At 55.7% G+C, this 22,401-nt stretch overlaps 1 protein-coding gene across 6 annotated transcripts in view; it reads left to right on the top strand.

The window, feature by feature from the left end:
- Window positions 1–22,401, top strand: part of PPM1F (protein phosphatase, Mg2+/Mn2+ dependent 1F) — a 38,486-nt gene that overhangs the window by 10,575 nt on the left and 5,510 nt on the right. For 5 of the 6 annotated variants that reach the window (XR_013486516.1, XR_013486517.1, XM_078154486.1 and 2 more), the window contains 5 exons: window positions 6,249–6,397; window positions 15,058–15,260; window positions 16,914–17,102; window positions 19,442–19,585; window positions 20,637–20,730. Coding sequence is in view for 4 of the 6 variants with exons in the window: in XM_078154484.1 (XP_078010610.1) it covers window positions 6,249–6,397; window positions 15,058–15,260; window positions 16,914–17,102; window positions 19,442–19,585; window positions 20,637–20,730 (779 nt within the window). In the remaining 2 variants the exon portion in view is untranslated. Of the gene's footprint in view, window positions 1–6,248; window positions 6,398–15,057; window positions 15,261–16,913; window positions 17,103–19,441; window positions 19,586–20,636; window positions 20,731–21,143; window positions 22,399–22,401 lie in introns of those variants that run through there. The other variant, XM_078154485.1, reaches the window with a different exon arrangement.

Raw genomic sequence — 22,401 nt, forward strand, 5'->3', positions numbered from 1 at the left:
CAGCTGGGGGATGAGCTAACCGTATGCACACAGCCTTCCTCCACATCTCCGGCTAGCTGTCCCCCCCCGGAAATTTTCCAGCAACCCACCAAGCCCGTGTCACTCCCGAGCAGTTCTCAGTGGCAGGATGTAAGTAAGGGCAGGGCGTGAGGAAACGGGAAGTGAGTGGCCCCCTGCCAGCCATTGTCTGGGCCTTCCAAACAGGACGCTGCCCAAGCAAAGCCCGGCCCCCTGGGATGACCTCTGGGGCCTCCCTTCCTCCCTGAGGGGTACCAAGAATCCCCCATCCCCAAGGGACGGTGTGGCCTCGCTTGCGTCTTGATTCAGTGTGAGAGTGTGCCCCCAGGGGAGCAGCCGCCTTGGAGGACTTTCGTGTCTCCAAGGGTTCCTGATGAAACCCACTTGGCTGCCAAGCTGTCCCTTCTGAACATCAGCACGGGGCAGGGAGAGGCCGGGCCGAGAACTGAGCTTTCTTTCTCTTTCTCTCTCCAGTACCAAGATCAGGCTGGGGCTGTCTCTCAGAGGTTCAGAAATGTCAATGGGCTCTTGTGTCTCCTCCCTGCCCCCCTCCCCTAGGCTGACCAAGGACAGGACCAGTCCCTTCCTTCCCCCTCCCCCCACTCTCATGGAGTTTATATTCTTCCACGGAGCCGCTTGTGGTCCTCAGGGTCTGCTTTGGAAGGTGGCCAGGTGTGACGTTTAAAAAGTTTGAGAGACATAGTTTCTGGGTAATTTAATCATTTTATTCGTAATGCCGGCACGTTTATTAACAAAAGGAGGTCAGTGGCCCCCACGATTGCCAAAGATCTCATGGCAATGGGCTCACAATTTATATACTCTTGGAAAAGCAGTGTTTCTGGGAGTGGCAGTCAGCTCTGATGGGTTAACAATTAATGAGAAAATGAATTTTAGAGTGAGAGGCTGGGCTGTTACCATGAGGGTCTTGGGGTACGTGGATTGCCCAAATCTTGGTTATAGAGATTTATCCATTTCTGTGTCACCTGTCTGACAAAAGGGAGAATTAGCCTTTTTTCAGACCTGTCTGAGTAAACCCAGTGAGCAGGAATGTAGCCATTAGCCCAAACTTAGACTTGCTTTTACTGTCTGATTAGATCTTCGCCTGAGTACATCTTTGAGACATTTCCCACACTGCTGGGTTTCTGGATGAGGAAGTAGAAAAGGGGAAAAACCTTGGTTCTGATTCAGTAATTAGTTATTAAATACAAGAGAGAAATGCTCATTTCTTTCACGAGTCACATGTTATCCGCCATCTTTGCTCCCTGCTGCCTCCCGTCGATGGTGGTCATCCCTTTCTCTCCTGTGCCATCTCACCCTCGGGCCTCTCCCAGAACTCTTCATTTTCCCGGAGGACGTTCTGCGCCAGGGTTATCTTGGTTCCATAGTCAGGAGCAGGGCTTTGCAGCTCCTTGGGGAAGTCCTAAAGCCTGAATGGGGTTAGTGATGTTTGGGAGAGGATGGTTTGGTTTTTCCTTTTTCCCAGGGTTGGTGGTTGTCTTTATTTGTCTCATTTACATATGCTTCCCATTTTAATTGAAAATGTTTGACTTTTTGAAATTCTGATATTAACAAGTACCAACTAAGCCGAGGAGTTCTTCTGTGAACATCGTAGAAAGGAAGAAGAGGACGGTATACAAGCCTCCCAATCTCCTCTGTCGCTCATTGTCTTCTTAAGAACGTTACAAATGCATCATGTAACTTATAGACACTGTTCTCTTGTCTGGGGCTCCTCATGGCCTTCCTTCTGTTCTTTTCTGTGCATTGAAACATGCTTCAGTCGTCCTCTTTCCCCCCCTTTTTGGGGCATTCTTGGGGTAGGGAGACGACTCCTCCTAACAAAGTCAAGCAAAATAAGTTTCCCCTTTGTCACATCTGAGAATCCACTTCTCCTTCTGCATTCTGGTCCAGAGAGGACCATTTGAACACAGCTGTGCAATGACTACCTGAGTTACTAAAATGAAGTCGACTGTCGGGCAGCATCTTGCATCTGTACGGCATTTGTTGGTGTTCGAGGCCTTTCCCGTGTCTGCATAGCTGTGTGTCTCTCTCTTAGCTTGATGTCAGGCTTTGTGAGAGGCCCAAGGCAGATGGCCAGGACAGAGCTGGCACCACCTGAGATCTTAGGAGAGCCCCTGGTTCTCGTGGGGGAGTTCAGGTGACCTGGGCCAGGTGAACTCCATCCTTGGGCACGAAAGTTACAGAGGCTTATGAAAGGGGAGATGTCCCAGTTTCCAGAAGAGGGAAGAAAAGAGAGTGGAATCTGCAAACATCAACCCAGTGACCTTCACTTGGGGATGGCTAACAATGTTCTAGACTGTGTTATGGGGGGGGGGATCAAATGTGCACCTAGAAGAGGAAGTGGGGTGGCCCAGAGGGGGTCACAGGCAGACAGCGAAGTGTCAGACACGCATGGCGGTCCTTTCTGCGTCAGGAGTGAGGGTTCCTTGAGTTGGGAATGTCTGAACAAATTGTGGTCCGGGAATGGAATACTCATGTGAGAAACCTGGGAAGACTTGTCTGACCTGATGCAGTGAAGTGAGCAGAGCCTGGAGAAGAATGTGCACAGTGACTGCGGCTCATCAACAGAGACAGCCCTGAAGGGTGGCCACACTGAGACCAAGGACAAAACCAGATAACTTCCCTCTTCTGAGTAGAGAGGGAGAGAGGGAAGGAAGGAGGGGAAGAGAGAGAAGGGAGGAGAAGGAAGGGAAGGAGGGAGAGAGGGAAGGAAGGAGGGGAAGAGAGAGAGAGAAGGGAGGGAAAGAAGGGAGAGAGGGAAGGAAGGAGGAAGAGGAGGAGAGGGGGAGAGAGAGAAGGGAGGGAAAGAAGGAAGGGAAGGAGGGAGAGAGGGAAGGAAGGGAAGAGAGAAAGGGGGAAAGAAGGAGGGAGAGAGGGAAGGAAGGAAGGGAAGAGAGAGAAAGGGGGAAAGAAGGAGGGAGAGAGGGAAGGAAGGAGGGAAGAGAGAGAGAGAAGGGAGGGAAAGAAGGGAGAGAGGGAAGGAAGGAGGAAGAGGAGGAGAGGGGAAGAGAGAGAAGGGAGGGAAAGAAGGAAGGGAAGGAGGGAGAGAGGGAAGGAAGGAAGGGAAGAGAGAGAGAAAGGGGGAAAGAAGGAGGGAGAGAGGGAAGGAAGGAGGGGGAGAGAGAAGGGAGGGAGGGAAGGAAGGAGGAAGAGGAGGAGAGGGGGAGAGAGAAAAGGGAGGGAAAGAAGGAAGGGAAGGAGGGAGAGAGGGAAGGAAGGAAGGGAAGAGAGAGAAAGGGGGAAAAAAGGAGGGAGAGAAGGAAGGAAGGAGGGGAAGAGAGAGAGAGAAGGGAGGGAGGGAGGGAAGGAAGGAGGAAGAGGAGGAGAGAGGGAGAGAGAGAAGGGAGGGAGGGAAGGAAGGAAGGAGGGGAAGGGGGGAAGAAGGAAGGAAGAGAAGGAGGGGAAGAGAGAGAGAAGAAGGAAGGAAGGGAAGGAGGGAGGGAGAGATTTACTAAGTAGCTACTATATGCCAAGCGCTTTACAAACATTGTCTCAAGCCTCACGTCCACCGTGGGAGAGAGATTCTTTCTTTTCTGATTCCCATTTTACAGTTGAGGACACTGAGGCAGACCGAGGCAGAATGGCTTGCCTGGCTCACCCGGCTCCTCAGCTTCTGGGGCTGGCTCCAGGCCCTGCGCTGTAGCCGCCATGCGGCCTCCCCGGAGGACGCGGGGGGTGGAATGTCACGTCGTTTGTCAGATGCTGGCTGTATTGGTTGGTTTTGCTACGTGTTCTACTTTCTTGTGGGGTAGGGCTCAGTGTGGGGCGGTGTGTACTGGAATGACCAGGATGTTTAGAAGACATCGATGAAATCGTTTTTTTTAAGAAAGAAAAGGAAGTGTGGTGATCATAAGGGACTGGCGCAGATAGTTTCATCAAAAACAGGCCATGCCAAATGAACATCATTTGCTCTTCTTTTCTCTCTTTCTTTCTTTTTTTTTTGGTGGGGCACTTGGGAATAAGGGACTTTCCCAGGGTCACACAGCTAGTATCAAGTGTCTGAGGTCATATTTGAACTCAGGTCCTCCTGACTCCAGGGCCGGTGCTCTATCCATTATGGTGCCACCTAGCTGCACCAGTCTTCATTTGCTTTTCATATAATGGTATGGCTCAGGCTTTTTGTCTGGATTTTAGCAGAGCGTTGGGCAAAGTCATGGAGAAATGTAGGCCTCGACAAGGGTGCATTTCAGAGCTTCTGCCTGGTCAACCAGGACTGCCGTGTTCAGTTCTGGGCTTCTCATTTGAGGAGAGACATCCTGGGCTGATGAGCTTCCAGAGCAGGGGGACCAGGTGGAGAAGGGCTTGGGATTCCTGCCACGGGAGAATCTGTCAGAGGAGCAGGGGCTTTGTTTGGACTTGAGAGGAGGTAGCTTAGGGGAGAGCTTCCTGCTACTTGCCCACGACTTGTCAGATGGAAGAGGGATCAGACCGGAGCAGCGGGTGCAGGTCGTAGCAGGGCAGCCTGGGACGGGATGTAAGGGAAAATGTTGTCACAGTGAGAACCATTGAGAAGTAGAGAGGCCCCGTCAGGAGGCCTTGGGTGTGTGCTCAGGCCTGAGCTGGGCCGGGTGGCCTCCGAAGGGCCGTGCTGGCCCTGAGTCGGACCGAGTCAGTTCCATATCTGCCGATTCCAAGTCCAGGAGTCCATGGGCAAACAATGGAGAATTCAGAGTGACGACTTCGTGTGCCGGCTCAGACGTTTCCCAGACAGGCCGGCCTCCCCAGCACGTCTGCCGGGTGGTCCTTCAGCCTCTGCTGCAGGGAGGCCCCCGGCCCACCGCCCCAAGGCCGCCCCGCACACATGGGCGCCATCTGTTTGTCCAGACTTGGTTTGCGATTCTGTCCTCGTGGCGCTGCCCTCATTGTGCACAGCTCAGTCTCATCTCTCATCTGTGTGGAGGTTTAGACTTGACCTCTGAAGTCCCTCCAGCTCCAAGTCTGTGACCTTATGACTCACAAGTGACCGCTCTTTGGGCCTGGCCATGCACTCATCCCTCTCCAGGAGCTCCGGGTAGAACACAGACCTGGAGCCAGGAGATGGCCCTGGCCAAGTCCCTCAGCCTCCCCTAGGACCCAGTGTCCTCTGCAGTCCCTTGTGATTAGACAGGCCTAAATCTGCCCTCTGGCAGTCTGCCTCACAAGAGCCACATGAGAACCATGGTCAGATGCTTTGTGAGGATCCTGGCCAGCCTACCAGTCTGCACACTGTGATGAAAAGGAAACAGAGCCAATCAGCAGAGATCTGAAGAAGCACCTACTATGTGCAAGTGCAGTGTTAGGCACGGGGAGCACAAAGACAGAAGAGAGCCGCCCCTGCCCTCCGGAAGGTGTTCCTCTGCCGGGGGAAGCAGCGTGTGCACACAGCATGAGCAGATGCCGAACGCCTACATACCTGGCAGTCTCAGTGGGGAAGTCTGCATAGTGGTGGGATCAGGAGCGGCCTCCTAGAGGATGTGGTGGTGAGTTGAGCTTTGAAGGAAGCCAGAAGTGAGGAGGGATGGCCTCCCAGGCAGGGGCAGCAGCCTGAGCAAAGGCCTGGAGATGGAGCAGTAAGGCTCGTGGGAGCTCAGGTTGCCTGGACCTTGGCGTGGTGGTAATGCATGACCGGCTTGGAAAAGTAGGCCAGAGCCGGGTGGCGAAGGGCTTTGCGTGACAGACAGAGGGTTTTGTATCTGATCCTTATGGTAATGGGGAGCCCCAGGAGTCTGTCGAATGAGGGGAGTGGCGCGGGTCAGCCCTGAACTAGAGGAAGAGCACGTTGGCAGTTGAGTGAGGACGAGCTGGCGTGGGCAAAGCTGCCGGCAGCGATTGCTGTGGAGCGGGCAGGAGGCAACGAGGGCCATGTCCGAGCAGAGAAGGGGGTGCAGATGAGAGGTATCCACAGTGCGGCCCCTCCGGGTGAACCTGACAGTCCTGTTCTTGAAGCCAGCTGGGATCTCGGGGCTCACCATTTCCTTTTCTAGATGCAGCTAGCCAGCTGTACTGGAACTTTGCAGGCAGGTCCTGTCACCCAGCAATATAATGGGTAGGATCATGCCCAGCCACCTACCTGACAGGGCTGCGGTGTGGCAAGCACGTTACAATCCTGAGGGCCCTGACCAGGGCTGGGACCTTTGAGCCGTGGGCCGTGCTCCAGGCAGGTAGCGGGGATCATTGCTGTCTGTGCGTCTGCCTCCCTTCCCACATCACGTTTCCTGCTCCTTCCTTTCCAGGAACGCGCTGTTGCCGCTGGCGTGCTCGCTGACCCACGAGGCCGTTACCCAGCTCATGCAGGCTGACCTGTCTGCCTTCAGGCAATTGCCCAAGCCAGAGAAAGTGGAGCAAGAGGAGGAAGAAGAGGAAGATGGAGTCGGCATCTCCTGTGAGTATCTTTGCTCTGGTCTTGGGGGCAGATAAGTCTAGGACTGTCCCATTTTACAGATGGAAAAAGCTTAGAGCCTGCTGGTGTGCAGGCTCCCTGAGGCACGGTCATCCGGCCTGTGCTCTAGTGGAGGGCAGCACCCCCATAGAAAGCCTTTGCTCACACCAAGCTCGCGCTCGCTGTCTGCAGCTCTCGCACAGCGCGGAGGATACTGCCCATGCTTCCGTAGTTCGTTAGGATTCGCAGAGCCCCCAGGCTCATTATCCTCCCCTGCTGCCCTCTGGTCAGTCAGCAGGCGGTGGTCACGTCCCTGCCGAGGCTCGTCCCCCAAGGCCGAGCATCTCCGGATCAGGAGCTGCATCCGGGCCCTTCCCTCTCCTGCCTGCTTCGTAGCTTAGCGAGCTCCTTCCCGAGCTGGGCCGCCCAGAGCTCACGCAGCGTCTCCTCTTGGTCGGTCTGGCTTGGCGTCACAGCCGGGGCGAGACCCCCGGAGCGTCAGCCATGTACAATCTGCCATCCCCACAGCCATACCATCTCTTCCTTCTCCCAAGTAATTGGCTACGTTTTAAAAAGCGGCAGCGCCGAGGATGGGTCCCAGGGCCCTCCCCTGGAGAGCTCCTTCTGGAGAATTGTCACCAGCACCCAGGCTTTGGGTTGGCCGGCCAGTTCTGAGGCCACATCTCTAACATTTCCAGGAGCTTATCATTTTGTCAGGTGCTCAACTGCGTTCAGATGCACTCTATCTGCGGCATTCCCACCCGCCATCTTGTGGATCCCTGCCAGAGAAAAAAAGCGAGTTAGCCTGGACTTGGTGTAAGGAAGAACTGGGTTTGAATCTCACGCTTGCTATCTGGGTGACCCTGGTCAAGTCACTCTCTGAGCCTCGGTTTCTTCACCAGTAAAGTAAGGATAATATTAAAGCATTTGATGATGGGGTGTAGTGAGTGGTAGGGACTAGAAAGCTAGCCTTGGAGCCAAGAAGCCCTGGGTTCCAATCCCACCTTTGATGCATCCTGGCACCGCGTGACCCTGGGCCCCCTGCCTAACCCCTCAGGGCCCCAGCCCCTGCACTGTGTCAGAGGAGCCTTCACTCCCCGCGTTGGTGGAATGGCCAGGCCGGCCACCTGGGAGGCTGGGTCTGGGTCTAGGGGGCCCCTGGCCAGCTTTGGCGCACTGTCCGGGGTTGATCCCCACCCGCTTGGCTGGCGGTTCGTGGGCTGTCCCTGGGGGAGCGTGCTCGAGGGTTTGGTGCCAGCCTGCCCCAGGCCGGTGGCACTACTCACCTTCCCCACAGGCTGTCTGTGGTCAGCTCCTGGGCCTGGTGACGGGTGTTGATCCCGGGGAGCTGGGGCTTCTTCCTGCCTCCCTCCTCTTCCTGGCCTTCACTTCCTTGGAAGCCACTGTTGTTCTTTCTCTCCACCCAGAGGACAGAGGCCAAGGAAGCAGGGAGTGGCGCTGCATTCCCGCACTTGCTCGCCATCCTCCTTCTGAACTTGGGTCTTGGCTCATCTTCTTGTGCCGTTAAAGCTAAGAATGCCCCGGAGCCGGCTCCTCCTGTGTGTCACGATCCTGGCCAGGCCCAGCTCTTCCTGGGCTCGGGCATCCCTGACACACACTTTTGTGTCTGTCCTCTCTCGCCTGGCCTGGCTTCCATCCTCTGGGGGGGCTTTAAAGATCTGATTCCCTGAGCAACAGCACAGCAGTCTAGGCATCCGTGGACGACTGAGCCTCCACTCTGAACCTCAGTGTCCTCGTCTACAAGCGGGAATGATGATTTCTGTGGCAGCTGCTCAAGAGGAAGAGGCTCGGAGGAGGCCACCGAGCGAGCATTTGCAGGGCCCACGGCAGCTGTTCCCACCTCTCAGAACCACTCGTCTTCAGACTCATTTCTGAGCATTCTGTATCCCTCTTGGGACGGCTTCCCCTGTGAAGCCTCAGGGCTGAGGTTCCTGTCGTCCCTCTGAACCTTTTGAAACGGGTTCTCTCACAATCAGGCTCTTGTTGAACTTTTCCTGACTCTTTTCTCCTTCAAATTACAAATTCTGCCATGGGAGGTTCACGTTGCCCCACCAATTTTCTCGATCAGTCAGCATTTATTAGGTGCCTACTGTGTGCCAGGCACTGTGCTCAGCTCTGGGGATACCAAAGGAGGCAGAAGACTGTCCCTACCCTCAAGGAGCTTACAATCTAACAGGGAAGACAACAGCTCTGTACAATGCAAGCTTAATGCAGGATGATTAGGAAATAACGAACAGCAGCAGCTAATAATTAGAGGCAGTGAGGCATGCTGGTTAGGAACCAGACCTGCTCCGCCTCCCCCATGAGGCTTCGTGACCCCCTCCCCATGCCTCAGGCCCATCTGACTGGACCCTGCTTTGGAGGAGGGCCTGTGTTCCCCTGGGAGTTCTGGGTGCAGCCTGTCTCCTGTCCTCCGTACACTTGAGCACACAGGTCCTCCTTGGGTGAGAGGCAGGGCTGGAATTGCTGTTTTCCTCCATATTTTGAAGAATGCCATGATCATTTAGGTGAGCCAGGACCTTGTGTCCCACGTTAGGAGCCTCCAGCAGAGAGATGGGGGACGTTGGAAGCTGCCCATCACGTTGGGCTGGGTCCCCGTGGGTGTGATCCCTGCCAGGCACCTGGCCTGCTTCTAGCGCACCTTGTCTTGCGGCCTGCAGGGCCGTCTCCTGTCATATGTAAGAGAATGCTAAGATCGACATCTGAAGTCCGAGGACCTCGTCACTCAAGCTTCTGCCTCCGCTGGTCCTCACCCACGCGGCAGTTCTTGGATTTTCTCGTAGGAAGATATCTTAATGTCCAGGCTATTCAGCACCCCTCCCCCTCCCCCAGCCTGTTCCATTGTGTAAGGCAGCAGTTCTGAAACTTTTTGGCATCAGGACCCTTTACTCTCTTAAAAATTATTGAGGACTCTCCCTCCTAGAGCTTTTATTTACATCTGTTGATGTTTACCATATTAGATATTGAAATGTATTAGTATCCTGAAATAGTTTTGGCCTTGCGGACACCCCCGGCGTCCTGCACCGACACCTCCCGAGCCATATTCTAATCCCGGGTCGAGTCCTGTCAAGCTTTAGTGATCTCTGTGATGTCAGAATTCCCACTTTGCTTGGGAGCCGCCCTTGGTGCGTCTGTGCTTAGACATCTGAGGCCATGGGCTCTTTGAGAACTTTGGGTCCCCCTCCCGGGATTCTTTCCCCTCTGTAGCTTCTCTCTGTGGGCCCTGGCTCAGGGGAGGTCCAGAGGCAGCTTTCTCAGCCCTTCCCTTTCATTTGAACTCTTGGTTGGAGTGGCTGTCTTGGTAGTAGAGTGTGTGTGTCTGCAGGCAGACATTCCTCACCTTCTCCATCCCTGTCCCACACCGGTCAGTTCCCGCTCTGACCCAGTCCCAGATAACATCACGTGCCACTTCGGTCAGTCCCGCTCTGACCCACTCCCAGATGACATCACGTCCCACGTCGGTCAGTCGCTCTCTTCCGCGCTCCCAGACGCCGTCATGGCCCACGTTGGTCAGTCGCTCTCTTCCGCGCTCCCAGACGACGTCACGTCCCACGTCGGTCAGTCGCTCTCTTCCGCGCTCCCAGATGACGTCACGGCCCATGCCGGCCTCTCTCCCCCTGGCTGTCACTGGGCAGCTGAGATGCAGTCGTCACTCACATTGTACGACAGTGGGCCCTCACTTCTCCCCCACCATCTTGTGTTTGTGCCTGCATGAATCTTGGGCGGTCCCGAGATATTGCAGCATCACGGTTCTAACCTTCAGACAGAGGAGCAGGTGTGACCAGAGGTCACACTGGGCCCAGGATCGAGTCTGGCTGGACTGGCAAGGGTGGAGTTCAGGGCAGCATGTGCTCCCAGGGAGCCAAAGGCAGTGGCCTGGTGGACAGTTTTATTGTTGGCTAAATCCCATGTGGTCGGGATACTGAGTGTTTTTTCCAGCAGTAAAGTGTAGGCCCCTTGAGGCCGTGGGCTGGTTTTTCTTGTCTTTGTGTCTCCGGTGCCTGTGAAATCTGTCAGCACGTAGTAGGTGCTTAATGAAGCCTTATTGGACTAGACTGGATTGAATGTCTGGCAGCTGGTATGTCCATTCTGGGGCATCATGATAACCATATTGTTGGCATAGAATGCCATAACCATTTCCTTATTACGTTCTTGTCCAGTGTCTCCTCTCGACCGCTTTGCCCTGGAGGCTTGGCCACCTTGCCCGCCTCCCAGGGGTCATGCAGACTGGCCCCTGGCAGCGGCCCCCTCATCCGGGGCCTCGGGCTGGATTGTCCCTGCTTTTCCTTATAATTCCCCTGGTCGGGTGTGATCACATTCTTTCCCAAATTTTTCTAAGTGGCCAAAGTTCTGAATTTTTGTTCCAGACGTGATAGCAGGGCACGCGCCCCAAGTGTGCTGACTTGTATTAGCTGGCGGAGCTGAGGGGGTGGGAGGACACACAGAGCACCTGAGAAAACAGCCCTGATTGTGGGCTCAGCAGAGGCCCCGACCCCCAGGCCCCCATCTCTTCTGCCCGGGAAAGCCTTGGTCCCTCCTCTCCTCACGGCCCCCTGCTGGTGGAAGGTAAGGCCGCTGAGTGCCTCTACAAGGTCATGCTGGTGACCCAGGACCCTGCAAGGCCTCTACCTAGGACGGGCACAGCCCGCCCCTGAACCCTGGCACAGCCCCTCTGCTGGGAAGGGACAGGTGTTAGCAGGGCCACTGTAGTCAAGCAAGCAAGCCTTTATTAAACACCTCCTGTGAGCTGGCCTCGTCCCTGCCTGCCCCCGAGGACCTTACGTTCTCTGGTCGTTCAGCAGGGAGCTCCCTACGCATCTGCATCTGGACAGAAAGGATAGCTGTCCTCCAGGGACTTCTCTGCTGCCGAGGAACGACCTAATTCTGAGTTTCTGTCTGTCGCTGAGGATGAGACCCCAGTAATTCACAGCAGGAGAGGGGGGTCGAGGAGCCCCCTGGATCTGGGAGACATCCTGCCCATGGTTTTCTGAGGAGCCGGCAGTGCTGTCCCCAGGGCTACGCTTGGTTTTGGCTGCCTTGAGCAGGGCCCTGTGACTGAATCCAAACTTCACAGAAACCCCCTTAATAAAAGGATTTGTTCTGTGAAATTTGGACAGTCAAATGGCCGCCCCCGAGAACCTAGAGGGCCACACGTGGCCTCGAGGCCGCAGGTTCCCCACCCCTGCGGGTTGTGTGGGTGTCCCGCAGGGTCACCCCCCCAGGCACCCCTCCAGGGTAATCGAGTCTTCCTCCTCTAGGGTCTCGGTGTGGGAGAACTTCGCCTTCCGACTGCTGGGGGCAACACTTTCTTCCTCCTCTCTTCACATCCTGCAAGCACGCAGTCAACAAGCATTTATTAGATGCCTGCTGCATGCCAGGGTCCAGACACTATCCTTATGATTCGCTTCCTGATGGGAGCACAAGTACCTATGAAAACATCAACAGCTGAAGTCTAAAGAAACACAAGTATTTACAAAGCAAGTTTGCAAAATCCAGTGTCGTTTAGGAAGGAGGGCACTTGCAGCGGGGGAATCAGGAAAGGCTTGATGGAGACATCTGCAGCTGAGATAGTTAGAAGGCAGTCTGGACAGGCGTGTGGAGATGGACGAGGGGGCGATGGGGAGGATCCCACCGGAGTTAGGCCGGATCCCAGAGACGGCAAGGGGCTGTAAGGACGGTCAGTCGGGCCAGGTTGTGAAGGGCTTTGGAAGCCAAGTCAACATTTGATTCTGGAGGCGGGAGGCACCCGCTCAGGTTGGTCAGATAAGGGAGTCACCTGGTCAGAACCGGACATGAGGAAAGTGACCGGCGGTGCGTGTAGGATGGACTGGAGGCGCATCAGGAGGACTTTGCAGTAACCCAAGTGAGAGGAGATGAGGGCAGGCGCGTGAGCGGAGAGACCAGGCTGGAGGCAGGAGGCAGCACCTGGGACAAAAACAGGGATGTCTGGGAGACGGGAAGGCTTGGGGACAAAGATCCCGGAGTTCCCCATGGTGTCCCTGACCAGCGTGAGTCACCTCTGCTAGGAGCTTCCAGGGACCAGGCCTCTGTATCTCTGAGGTACCCTTTATGAGGACATTTTTCTTTCTATCTGGCTGAGGCTGACACCTCCCTTCCCTCAGGGCAGGCCGAGCAGAGGCTTGGCTCTTTTCCATGACAGCTTCTCACCCCTGGTCCCTTCTCCATCTGTCACCACACAGCAGAGTCCTAGGCCTCGTCCCGTCCAGTCCTCCGCTGTGGCAGGGCCCACCCAGAGAGCCTGGTGCCTGTCTCTCGGGCTGACTCCCCTCAGGAACATGGAAGTTAGCTTCTCATCATGCCTCCTGGCGTCTTCTGCTGCTGGAGGGGACTTTGGGGCACGAGGTTAGGACTTGCAGTCCGCCGGCTCGGGTCACCTGAATGGATTCAGGCCCCCTTCTAGCCTGCTGAGGTCTTCCTGGATTCTAGGCTGGAGCCAGGTGGAGCTCCCAGCCACGTTGCCCCGTGGTGGACGCCCCACACTTCCTGGTGGATGTTTGTTTTGTTCTTCCACGTGACCGGGACATGTGCATGCCCCTCCTCGGCCACCACCTTGACCCCCGGCTCATGGGAGAGCTTGGCTGGGACTGCTCCTCCTTTCCCTGGCTTTGCCCTCTCCCTCAGCCCGTCCAAGGACCCAGCACCGCCATTCTCATGCTGAGTAAATGTTCCAAGACCTAAGGAGACAAAACACTTACCACGGGGGGACTGACCCCAGGCTGCGGCTACCCCGGAAACCCCAAGCTCATGCCTCGGAGAAATATCCTGGTTGTGGATGCTTGGCTCAGGCTGGCCTTTTCATTCTTGATGACAGCTTGCGACCACCACCTTGCCTCTCCTACTGCCCCTTCAGCCTTTTGGGACCACGTCTGGTCCTCAGCTCCCACGTTGGGGTCGCAGTGGTCGCCTGATGTCCCCCTGAAGTTCTGGACCTGGCTCTCAGAGCTGCCATTGCCAGCTCACGCTGAGGCTGGCACGCTGAGGCTGGTGCACCAAGGCTGGCCGAGCCCTTTGGAACGGCCTGCCCAGGGAAACCACCGGCCACTGTTCCCTTTGACAGATGGGTGCCTGGAGCCCAGAGCAGAGTCACAGAACCATGGAGTTGGCAGAGACCCGAGACACCATGCATTCCAGCCCAGATGTGGAAGAGAATCCCCTCTGGGAGTTTGCGTGGGCTGGCAGGTGGATCACTGGACGTGGAATCAGATCCCAGGCCAGACAGTCCATCTCCAAGCCTCGATGTCCTCATCAGTAAAATGGGTATAGTGGTACCTGTTGTACCCTCCCCCCAAGGGATTGTTGTGAGTCTCTGATGAGATCACGGGGGTGTGTGTGTGGTGTGTGTGTGTGTGTGTGTGTGTGTGTGTGTGTATGTGTGTGTGTGTGTGTGTGTGTAAAGTGATGTACGTGTTGGCAGTGAGAACATTCCTTAGCCCAGCTTTCCAGTTTTATTTCTCTCTTTATACTCCCTCTGTGCCCACAGAACTGGGCTCTTTCCTGCCCTAGGTGTGGCAGAACAGGCCTTAGAGCAAAAGCACCAGCCCTGACCCCTGATCTCTTCCCTGTGTGACCCTGTGTGACCCAGACCACGCCCCTGCCCCACCCCAGACCTCTGTTTTCTTGTGCTTCAGGGGAAGGGCTTGGGCTGGAGGACCCCTGCTGGTCCCCTTTGACCTCTGAACCCTAGGATGCTGCCACCACCCTTCCTGCACGTGCAGCCAAGGTGCCCCCGTTACCCAGCAAAGAGCATCTCTCCCTATTCTTCACGCTTTGCCTCCTAGCACTCACTTTTCCCCTCAACTTAATAGTATTTTATTTTTTCCAATTACATGTCAAGATAATTTTCAACATTCACTTTTATAAGATTCTGAGTTCCAAATTTTTCTCCCCCCAAGACAGCATACAATCTGATATAAACTATACATGTATTATCATGTTAAACCTATTTCCACGTTAGTCATGTTTGAAAGAAGAATCAGAACAAAAGGGGAAAACAACGAGGAAGAAAGAAAAAAGTCAAATAGTCCGCTTTGATCTGCACTCAGATTCCACCGCTCTTTCTCTCGATGTGGATAGCATTCTCCATCATGAGTCCTTTGGAAGTTTCTTGGATCGTTGTATGGCTGAGAAGAGCCGAGTCTGTCGTAGTGATCGTTGCACGGTGCGGCTGTTACTGTATCACTCGTTGTTCACATTCTGACTCTCCCCTGTTCAGTCTGAGACTTGTCAGGCACAAGGCCTGAGCCCTCAGGGAGACTTCGCTTGGGTCTCTGCACACACGGGCACTTGATAATGTTCCCTAGGACAGTCACAGGACTTGGAGTTGGAAATTGAATTAAATGGGGGAATTAATCTGGATCATAGCACTAGAAAGCTAGAGCAGGCCTTGGAGAAGGGGCAGCCTAGTTTTCTTGCTTCGTAGAAAAGACAAAGGAAGCCCAGAGGTCCGAGCTCTGAGGCCCCCACCAGATGCCCGCTGCCCGAGCTGAGCCGGCACAGCCTGCCACAGGCCCGTGGCTCCATCGGCTTCCCTGTCTGACGGGCTGATGGCAGAGCCTGTGGCGCTCACGGCCCGGGCACAGAGGCACCAGGGCCGTGACCTTCCCTTTGTCTCCTCTACCCAGTGCTGGATGCAGAGAGCCTGCGGCGGTGTTTCTTCAGTAAGCTTTGGGAAGTTTGTAGCCGATGGCAGAAGCAGATGCCAGCCCCTTCCAGATGCGCTTCTCGTTCCTGGCTGACCTCCATCCATGCCATCCGAAATACCCGCCGCAAGATGGAGGACCGCCACGTTTCCCTTCCCACCTTCAACCAGCTCTTTGGTTTCTGTGTAAGCATCTTGGTTCCAGCTCCCTTCACAGCCTTAAGCCCTTGGAGGGGAGGAAGGGGGGACGGTTGTCAGGCACTGGCAGAAGCAGGGGCCAGCTCTGCACAGTTAAGGCTGGCCTTGCCCATTGGGAAGTTTTATAGGGTAAACTGAGCTGTAGGGGGGGTTTGGTGAGGAATGGGGATTATGCCCAGGGAGTCTGTGGTGACCATAGACTAGAATCAGAATCTTAGATCTGGGACGGGCAGCAGAGTCCATCTGGGCCAGCCTCCCACTCAGTGTAAGGGTCTCCTGAACAACATTCCTCCCAAGTGGTTGCCAAGCCTGATTTCCATCGAGGAATCACTGTGTGGAAACATACACACGGTGTCAGCATAGACTGATCATCTGGGGCCTAGGGAGCCAAAGTCCATCTCTCTAACTTCTGAAAGGGTGCTGCTTTGTTCAGTCATTACAGTCGTGTCCAACTCTTTGTGGCCCCATTTGGGGTTTTCTTGACAAAGATGCTGGAGTGGTTTGCCATGTCCTTCTCCGCTCATTTTACAGATGAGCAAACTGAGGCAAATGGGGTTAAGTGACTCGCCCAGGGTCACAGGGTCTGGGGCGGGATTTGAATTCAAGAAGATCATCTTCTTGACTCCGGGCCTGGCGCTCTATCCACTGCACCACCCAGCTGCTCCAGAAAGGGTGCTTGGCACGTTCTAACATTATTCTTAATCATTTTACCATAGAACATCAGAGTGAGAAGGGGCCTTAGAACCTGGAGCAGAGAATGTCAGAGCCAGGAGGGCCTCAGATCCTAGAATGGAGAGCGTTACTCTTGCACCACCTTCCAGTTTGGTCTAGGCCAACCTACTCATTTTACTGAGAGAGAAAATGAGGCTGGGGGAGATATTGGCCATGGGCAGGTTTCAAGGAGAGTGCGTGACGGGTGCTGGGCCAGAACACGGCCCCCCTGACCTCTGTGCTTCTTTCCTGCTGACCGAGTGCCCTTCTCTGAGATCTCTGAGTGATGGGCAGCATGTCCACCAAGGAATGGAGGCTCCCTCAAAGAGGCCTTTCTAAAACTGGTTCCTCCCAGGACAGGGAGAACAGAAAGAAAGGGCTGCCATTGCTAGGGTTCACATCATAGAACTCAAAGTCCTTCCTGAGTACACAGCCACATGACAAGAATCTATTCTTCCAGGCAGGACCTTCCTGAAAGTCACAGAGCGGTGGGATTTTAGATCTGGAAGGAGCCTTAGAAACAGTCTAGCCCAACTCTGTCATTTTATTGATGAAGAGGTTGGGGGCCAGGCCACCCAGCGAGTCAGTGGTGGAGCCAGGATCACACTCAGGACCCCTGACTGCCGGCCCCACTTCCCAGAGATGGGAGGTTTGACAACAGGAAAGGCAGCTGTTTGCTGGTCTGTGTCGTAAGGCCTAGGATAGAACAATTCGATTTTATAGACACTGTCTGCTGAGGGAAGGTATGGGGCTTGAAGAGAAGGCCTGGAGCAGCCATGAGGGTGCGTGTCCAGGCCCCTGGACCACCCCTTCTGTGCTGAATGCAGCCCTGCGCCCCAGGGCCACTAGCAAGGAGTGCTTCCTTGCACTGATGGGCAAGGCTGGGAAGGGTCACTCAGCAGATCTCTGCCTATGGGTCTGTTTTCCCAGGACCAAGTGGATCGAGCCTACTTTGCTGTTTTTGATGGTCATGGAGGAGTCGATGCCGCCAACTACGCTGCAGTCCATTTGCACGTTAATGTTGCCCGGCATCCAGAGGTGACCAGAGATCCCGCAGAGGCCCTCAGGGCAGGGTTCAAGCAGACCGATGAGATGTTCCTCCGGAAAGCCAGGCGGGAGGTGAGAGCCGTCAGGCCAGATGCAGGCCTCATCCCTCCTGGCAGGGGGCCCAAGGATGAGCTGAGGCCCTGTACTGTGACTCAGTAATAAGAAGCAGCTGGTTTGTCATCCTTGCTGCAAAGGAAGGAGAACAGGGTGGTGCTTTGTGCCCAGACCATTTCTGTCTGAGCCAACGGCGAGGAAGAGTAGGCTTTCAGGGAGCTCACTCACTCTGGGAGATTTGTTGAAGGTCTGTGATCTCATTTGTCCCCTGGCATACAGGCCCCTCAGTATAGTGGCCCAAGAGCCAAGGGGCCCTGGGCTCTGACACCATCAGTCACTAGCTCTCTGTGCTCCTGGCAATCCTGAGGTGCTCCAGGTGCAGAGAAGGAGCGGACCTACCTAGGTAAACGGAGTCTCCTCTGGGAGTGTCTCATGCCACCCAAATCACAGGTGTAGCCCTGTCCCTCTCTCCTTCTAGAAGGTCAGCTGCTCTCTCCAAAGTGACCAGTGTTCTGTCAGCTGCCAAATCCAGTGGCCTCTCTCCATCTCCAATCTCAGACTTTCTGCAGCCTTGGACACTGTCCATCACTCTCTCCTCCTGGATCCTCTCTTCTCTCTAGGTTTTCAGGACTCTGGCTCTCCTGGTTCTCCTCCTCCCTCCCTGACCTTGGCTCCTTCTCTGTCTCCTTCTTTGTCTCCTCCTCCAGATCATGCCCTGTCACCGTAGGGGTCCCTCAGGGCTTTGTCCTGAGCCCTCTTTTCTTCTCTGTCTGTGCTACTTTACTGGGTGATTTCATCAGCTCCTGTGGATTTAATGACCATCTCTATGTTTACAATTCCCAAATTTATCTGTTCTGCCCCAGTCTCTATGCTGACCTCCAGTCTTGCATCTCCAACTGCCTCTCAGACACCTCCATCTGGATGCCCAGGAGACACTTTACACTCAGCATGTCAAAAACTGAACTCATCATCTTTCCCCCAAACCATTCCCCTTCCCTTCCCCTCCCCCCCCTTCCCTTTTACCATAGAAGGCATCCTCAGGCTCCCAACCCTGTAGTCATCCTGGATCCCTCACCATCTCTCACCTCCCCCTGCCCCCCATACACCTATCCAAGCTGGTGCCAAGGCCTGTCCCTTTCACCTCTGCAGCTTCTCTTGTCCCTTTCACCTTTGTAACATCTCTGGTCCATTTCACCTCTGCAGAATATCTCCTTCCCTCCTCTGACACTGCCACGTCCTTGGGGCAGGTCCTCATCACCTCACACCTGGACTGTTGCAGTAGCTGCTAGAGGGTCTGCTGCCCCCAGTCTCTTCCCACTCTAATCTATCCTCCATTCAGCCACCAAAGGGATTTTCCTGTAGCGCAGGTCTGACCACGTCTCTCTCACACACAAACACATGCCACCTCCCCCCCGACTCAGTAAACTCCCATGGCTCCCTAGATTGCTGCTGGTATTAGTCTTACCTGACAGGGAGGAGACAGAGGCTCAGAGAGGGAAGTGACTGACTTACTAATCCTGCTACTAGTAAGGGCTGCAAGTAGGGTTGGAACCCAGGGCTTCTTGCCTCCCCACCCGCTAAACCACACTGTCTTATACCTGGCTCTGAGATTGAGCTGCCTGGGTCATTGCAGATTTGGGCTGGCTGGGATCAGTGAAAAGGCTGGTGTTTATAGGGTCTCCAGGAAGGCCCATGCCTTATTGGTTTACATCCATACAAGCCCATTGTCCAGACCCAGGAAAGGGATGGTCCTGCGGCCCTCTGCTGTGGTCAGACCCCATCCTGAGCATCAGGCTTGCTTCTGGGAACCCCATTTTAGGAGGGTCATTGACCAGAGGAGGGCAGGACAAAAAGGTGGAGATGCCCACCCTGCAAGGATGGCTTTGAAGAGCTTGCAGGGCCAAGGTACAGCAGCTGTCTCCAGAGCCTTCTGAGCCCATCGTATGGAGGAGAGACTTTCTCCAGGAATGTAGCTGGAATGGTTAGATCTGGTGGGGAGACTGAGGGAGGCTGATGACAGGGGCAGTCTACTGGAGGCAGACAGGATGGGGTGGAACCAAGGGTGCCAGCGTTGCCTGTGGGCCGGGGTCTGCTGAAGCCAGAGAGGGAGAGTGCTTCACATGAGAGAATATCTGAGCGATGGCAGAGGAGGATACTCTTGGGGAGAGGTCACCATTATTTTTGTGAAGTGATTCAGCTCTGGAGGCAGGGCTGGGGGCACCATAGGGGGTCTGAAGAGGGACAGAGAGGATGCTGTGCAGAAGATAATGCTTCTGCTAGTCTTCCTTGTACTCGGTGGGAATCCTACACATTGGCTTTCCCAACATTGACTTCCTGTCCTCTCTGTCGTCTTGTAGAAGCTTCACAGCGGCACCACAGGGGTCTGTGCGTTCCTTGTGGGACGCACCATCCACGTGGCCTGGCTGGGAGACTCCCAGGTCATGCTGGTGCAGCAGGGGCAGGCCCTGGTGCTGATGGAGCCTCACAAGCCCGAGCGTGAGGTAAGGACCTGGAGGAGAGTCCCCAAAGAGAAACTGCCCTAGGTGACAGCCCTGACTGCCAAGGGCATGACTGCAGTCCTCAGTTTACTCCTCTGTAAAGTGGGAATGACATACTGGAATTACCTACCTCACAGGTCATTGGTAAACTTTAGAGTGCTATGAAAACAGGAATTCTGATTGCCCTTGCTTTCCCCAGCTGCCCACTGTGCCCAGAAGTTTAGCCAGGCCCTGGTTTGGCCCCGGGATTGGGTGAGGGCTGAGAGGGTTACAGCCGGTGACACCAGGGTGCTCCCAGTGGCAGAGGCAGGAGGCTCGCGAGGTACAGAGGGGCCATGGGCACTAGCAAGGGGCAGCATTAGGACTGGCCCAGGCAGGCCTGAGGACATCTCCAGCTTGGGTGATCTCAGCTTCTCGCGTTCTGTAATAGGCAGCCAGTGCTCTCTTGGTCTTGGGCCTAAGGCCCAGTTTTCTGTTGCCTTGACCTGAGCCGGCGTGGGGGCAGACCCAGGCCAGGAGTGACCCTGCTGTCCCACACCTGAGCTGAGCCAACAGTGGGACTGTCCGGAGAGCAGCTAAGACTCTGGAACTGTTGTGGGCTGGCGCCATGGCACCCTGGGCTGGAGGCAGCCTCCCCAGGCCCCAGTGGGGCGGCTCCAAGTGACTCACAGGATAGCATGGGAGCTGGCGGTTAGGAAGGGCCCACTGGGGAAATGGAGGCAGATGGGCACCCTCTGGAGGGAGCACTTCCCAGTGCCCGGAGCTAAAGGCCAGAGCCTGAAGGCTTCAGGTTGGGCTGACCGCTTGTTAGAGATGCCCTGCTTCAGCTCAGGCTTGGGCTTGTCTGTCCTGAAGATAGTGCGAGGGGCTGCCCAGGTGACCCCAGAGAGAGCCTTCAAGGTGGTGCTGCCCCTGGGATGGCCTGTGGAAAGTGCTGGAGAGATGGCGGCAGCATCCCTGGAGCCTGTGGAGGTTGGCTGTGGCTGCAGGCTAGTAGAGCCCCTCATCTGGCAGCTCGTCAGCCAGGGCACCCAGCTCCTCTGTTTTCTTCTAGGATGAGAAGGAGCGCATAGAGGCCCTGGGCGGCTTTGTGTCCTACATGGACTGCTGGAGAGTCAACGGCACCCTGGCTGTTTCCAGAGCTATCGGTAAGGAGGCCTTCAGTGGCTTGGCATCGATGAAGTGGGGGGCAGCAGGGAGAGCCCTAGGGCCACCGTCAGCAGTGGTCAGGGACAGGTCAGAACAGGTTCCCTGTCTCTGCTGGCCGTGCCTGGCCTCCGTGGTTGCAGACTGGGCAGGCCAGGTGTTCAGGACTGGCTTCCGGAGGACATCTCTTGTGGTGGGGCCTCTGGAGGCCTGGAGATGCAGAGGGGCCAGGGCAGGTCCCCAGGGCCAGGCAGGCCAGGCCCCGCTTGGTACAGGAGTTTCCTCCAGAGCAGGCCCAGGGGGCTGCCCGGCCTCTCCCCATAGATCACTCCATCCCACGATGGCCCTTCAGATGTTAGGCACCACAGATTAGTGGGCGGATCTGAAGGGTGAATCACCTCCATGCTGTTCCTAGATGGTGGTCCTCTTGCCCCCTTGAAGACCTGCAGTGACAGCAACCTCACTACCTCCCACGGCACCCCATTCACCTTTGGGACAGCTTTGATTGTGTGGATGGAGTCCCCACTTCTGCTCCTCCTCCTGCCTGCTGAGGCTGAGCAGAGCCAGTCTGATCTCGCTTTTATGTGACGGTCCTTGCCATGTTTGATGGGGTGTGGTGTGCCTCGGCTGCCTTGCCCCCGCTCCCCCAAGGAGCGCAAGGTTGCCTTCTCTGAGCCCGTGCCTTTAGGATCGTGTTTTCCGTTTTGTTTCCCATTTTGCCTCCCTCAAAGGCTGGCTGTGTAGACACAGCTCTGTGGAGGAGGCCTGAGGGAGCGGTCCCCAGTGACCCCTGGCTGGCAGTGGAGGGCTGCGGAGCCCAGGTCTGGGCTGGATCGGCCTTTGCCCGCACAGATGTTCATCTGTCACTCCCCTGCCCCCTCAGCCTGTCCCCAGAGGGGGCCCTGCGTTGGATTCCTGGGGGCTTCATGTTGTCTTCCCTGGCCTTGTGTGGTGCCATCTGCCTGTCCTGGCCTCCCTCCTTCAGGCCCAAAGCCAGACCTCTCTTCCTTTGCATCCTCTACCAGGATGCCCTATTCTTGAGGCCCTCAGGCTCCGAGGTCCCCACGTGACACCCACAGGTCGCCTTGACTAGGACACAGGGTCAGCGAGTCACTCTCACCCCCTAGTTTTAAGGCTGACTGGGTTGGAGTCATTATTAGGGTACTCCCTAAAAGCCAGTGTGCTGATGAGGGGTACTTATGAGACGTGAGGGGTCCCGGCCAGGCTCCCCTGCTCAAGCCACATCCCCTTTTCAGATTGTGGTAGCTCAAGGGATAGGAATGATCCTAGGGGGTGAGTGAAGGTCGGGGAGGTTTGGGCCAGAATTCCCAGTCAGCACGGTGGAGGCTTTTAGGCAGAGCCCGAGGCCGGACCGAGAACTGGACCAAATGGTTCCTCGATGGGCCCCCTCCTTGGAACAGAGAAGCCCCAGCTCCTGTCCTGGCCATGCTGGCCATCAAGGCTAAACACGTTGACACTTCATATGTGCCAGGCCCCAAGGAGAGGCAGCCACAGTTACGTGGAAGCAGCCCTCACTCGGGAAGACTAGCACACAGCCGGCCTCGAGGCCTGAGGGACGGACCAAGGATGAGGCATCCCTTTGGCCTACGGGCAGGCAGGGGTGGAGAAGGCATCTTCAGTCTGGGTTTTGGTGATCATCTGCTTCCTTGTTC

The sequence above is a fragment of the Phascolarctos cinereus genome, unplaced genomic scaffold, assembly GCF_003287225.1.
Source record: "Phascolarctos cinereus isolate Bilbo 61053 unplaced genomic scaffold, phaCin_HiC Scaffold_4;HRSCAF=312, whole genome shotgun sequence".
Taxonomy (NCBI): domain Eukaryota; kingdom Metazoa; phylum Chordata; class Mammalia; order Diprotodontia; family Phascolarctidae; genus Phascolarctos; species Phascolarctos cinereus.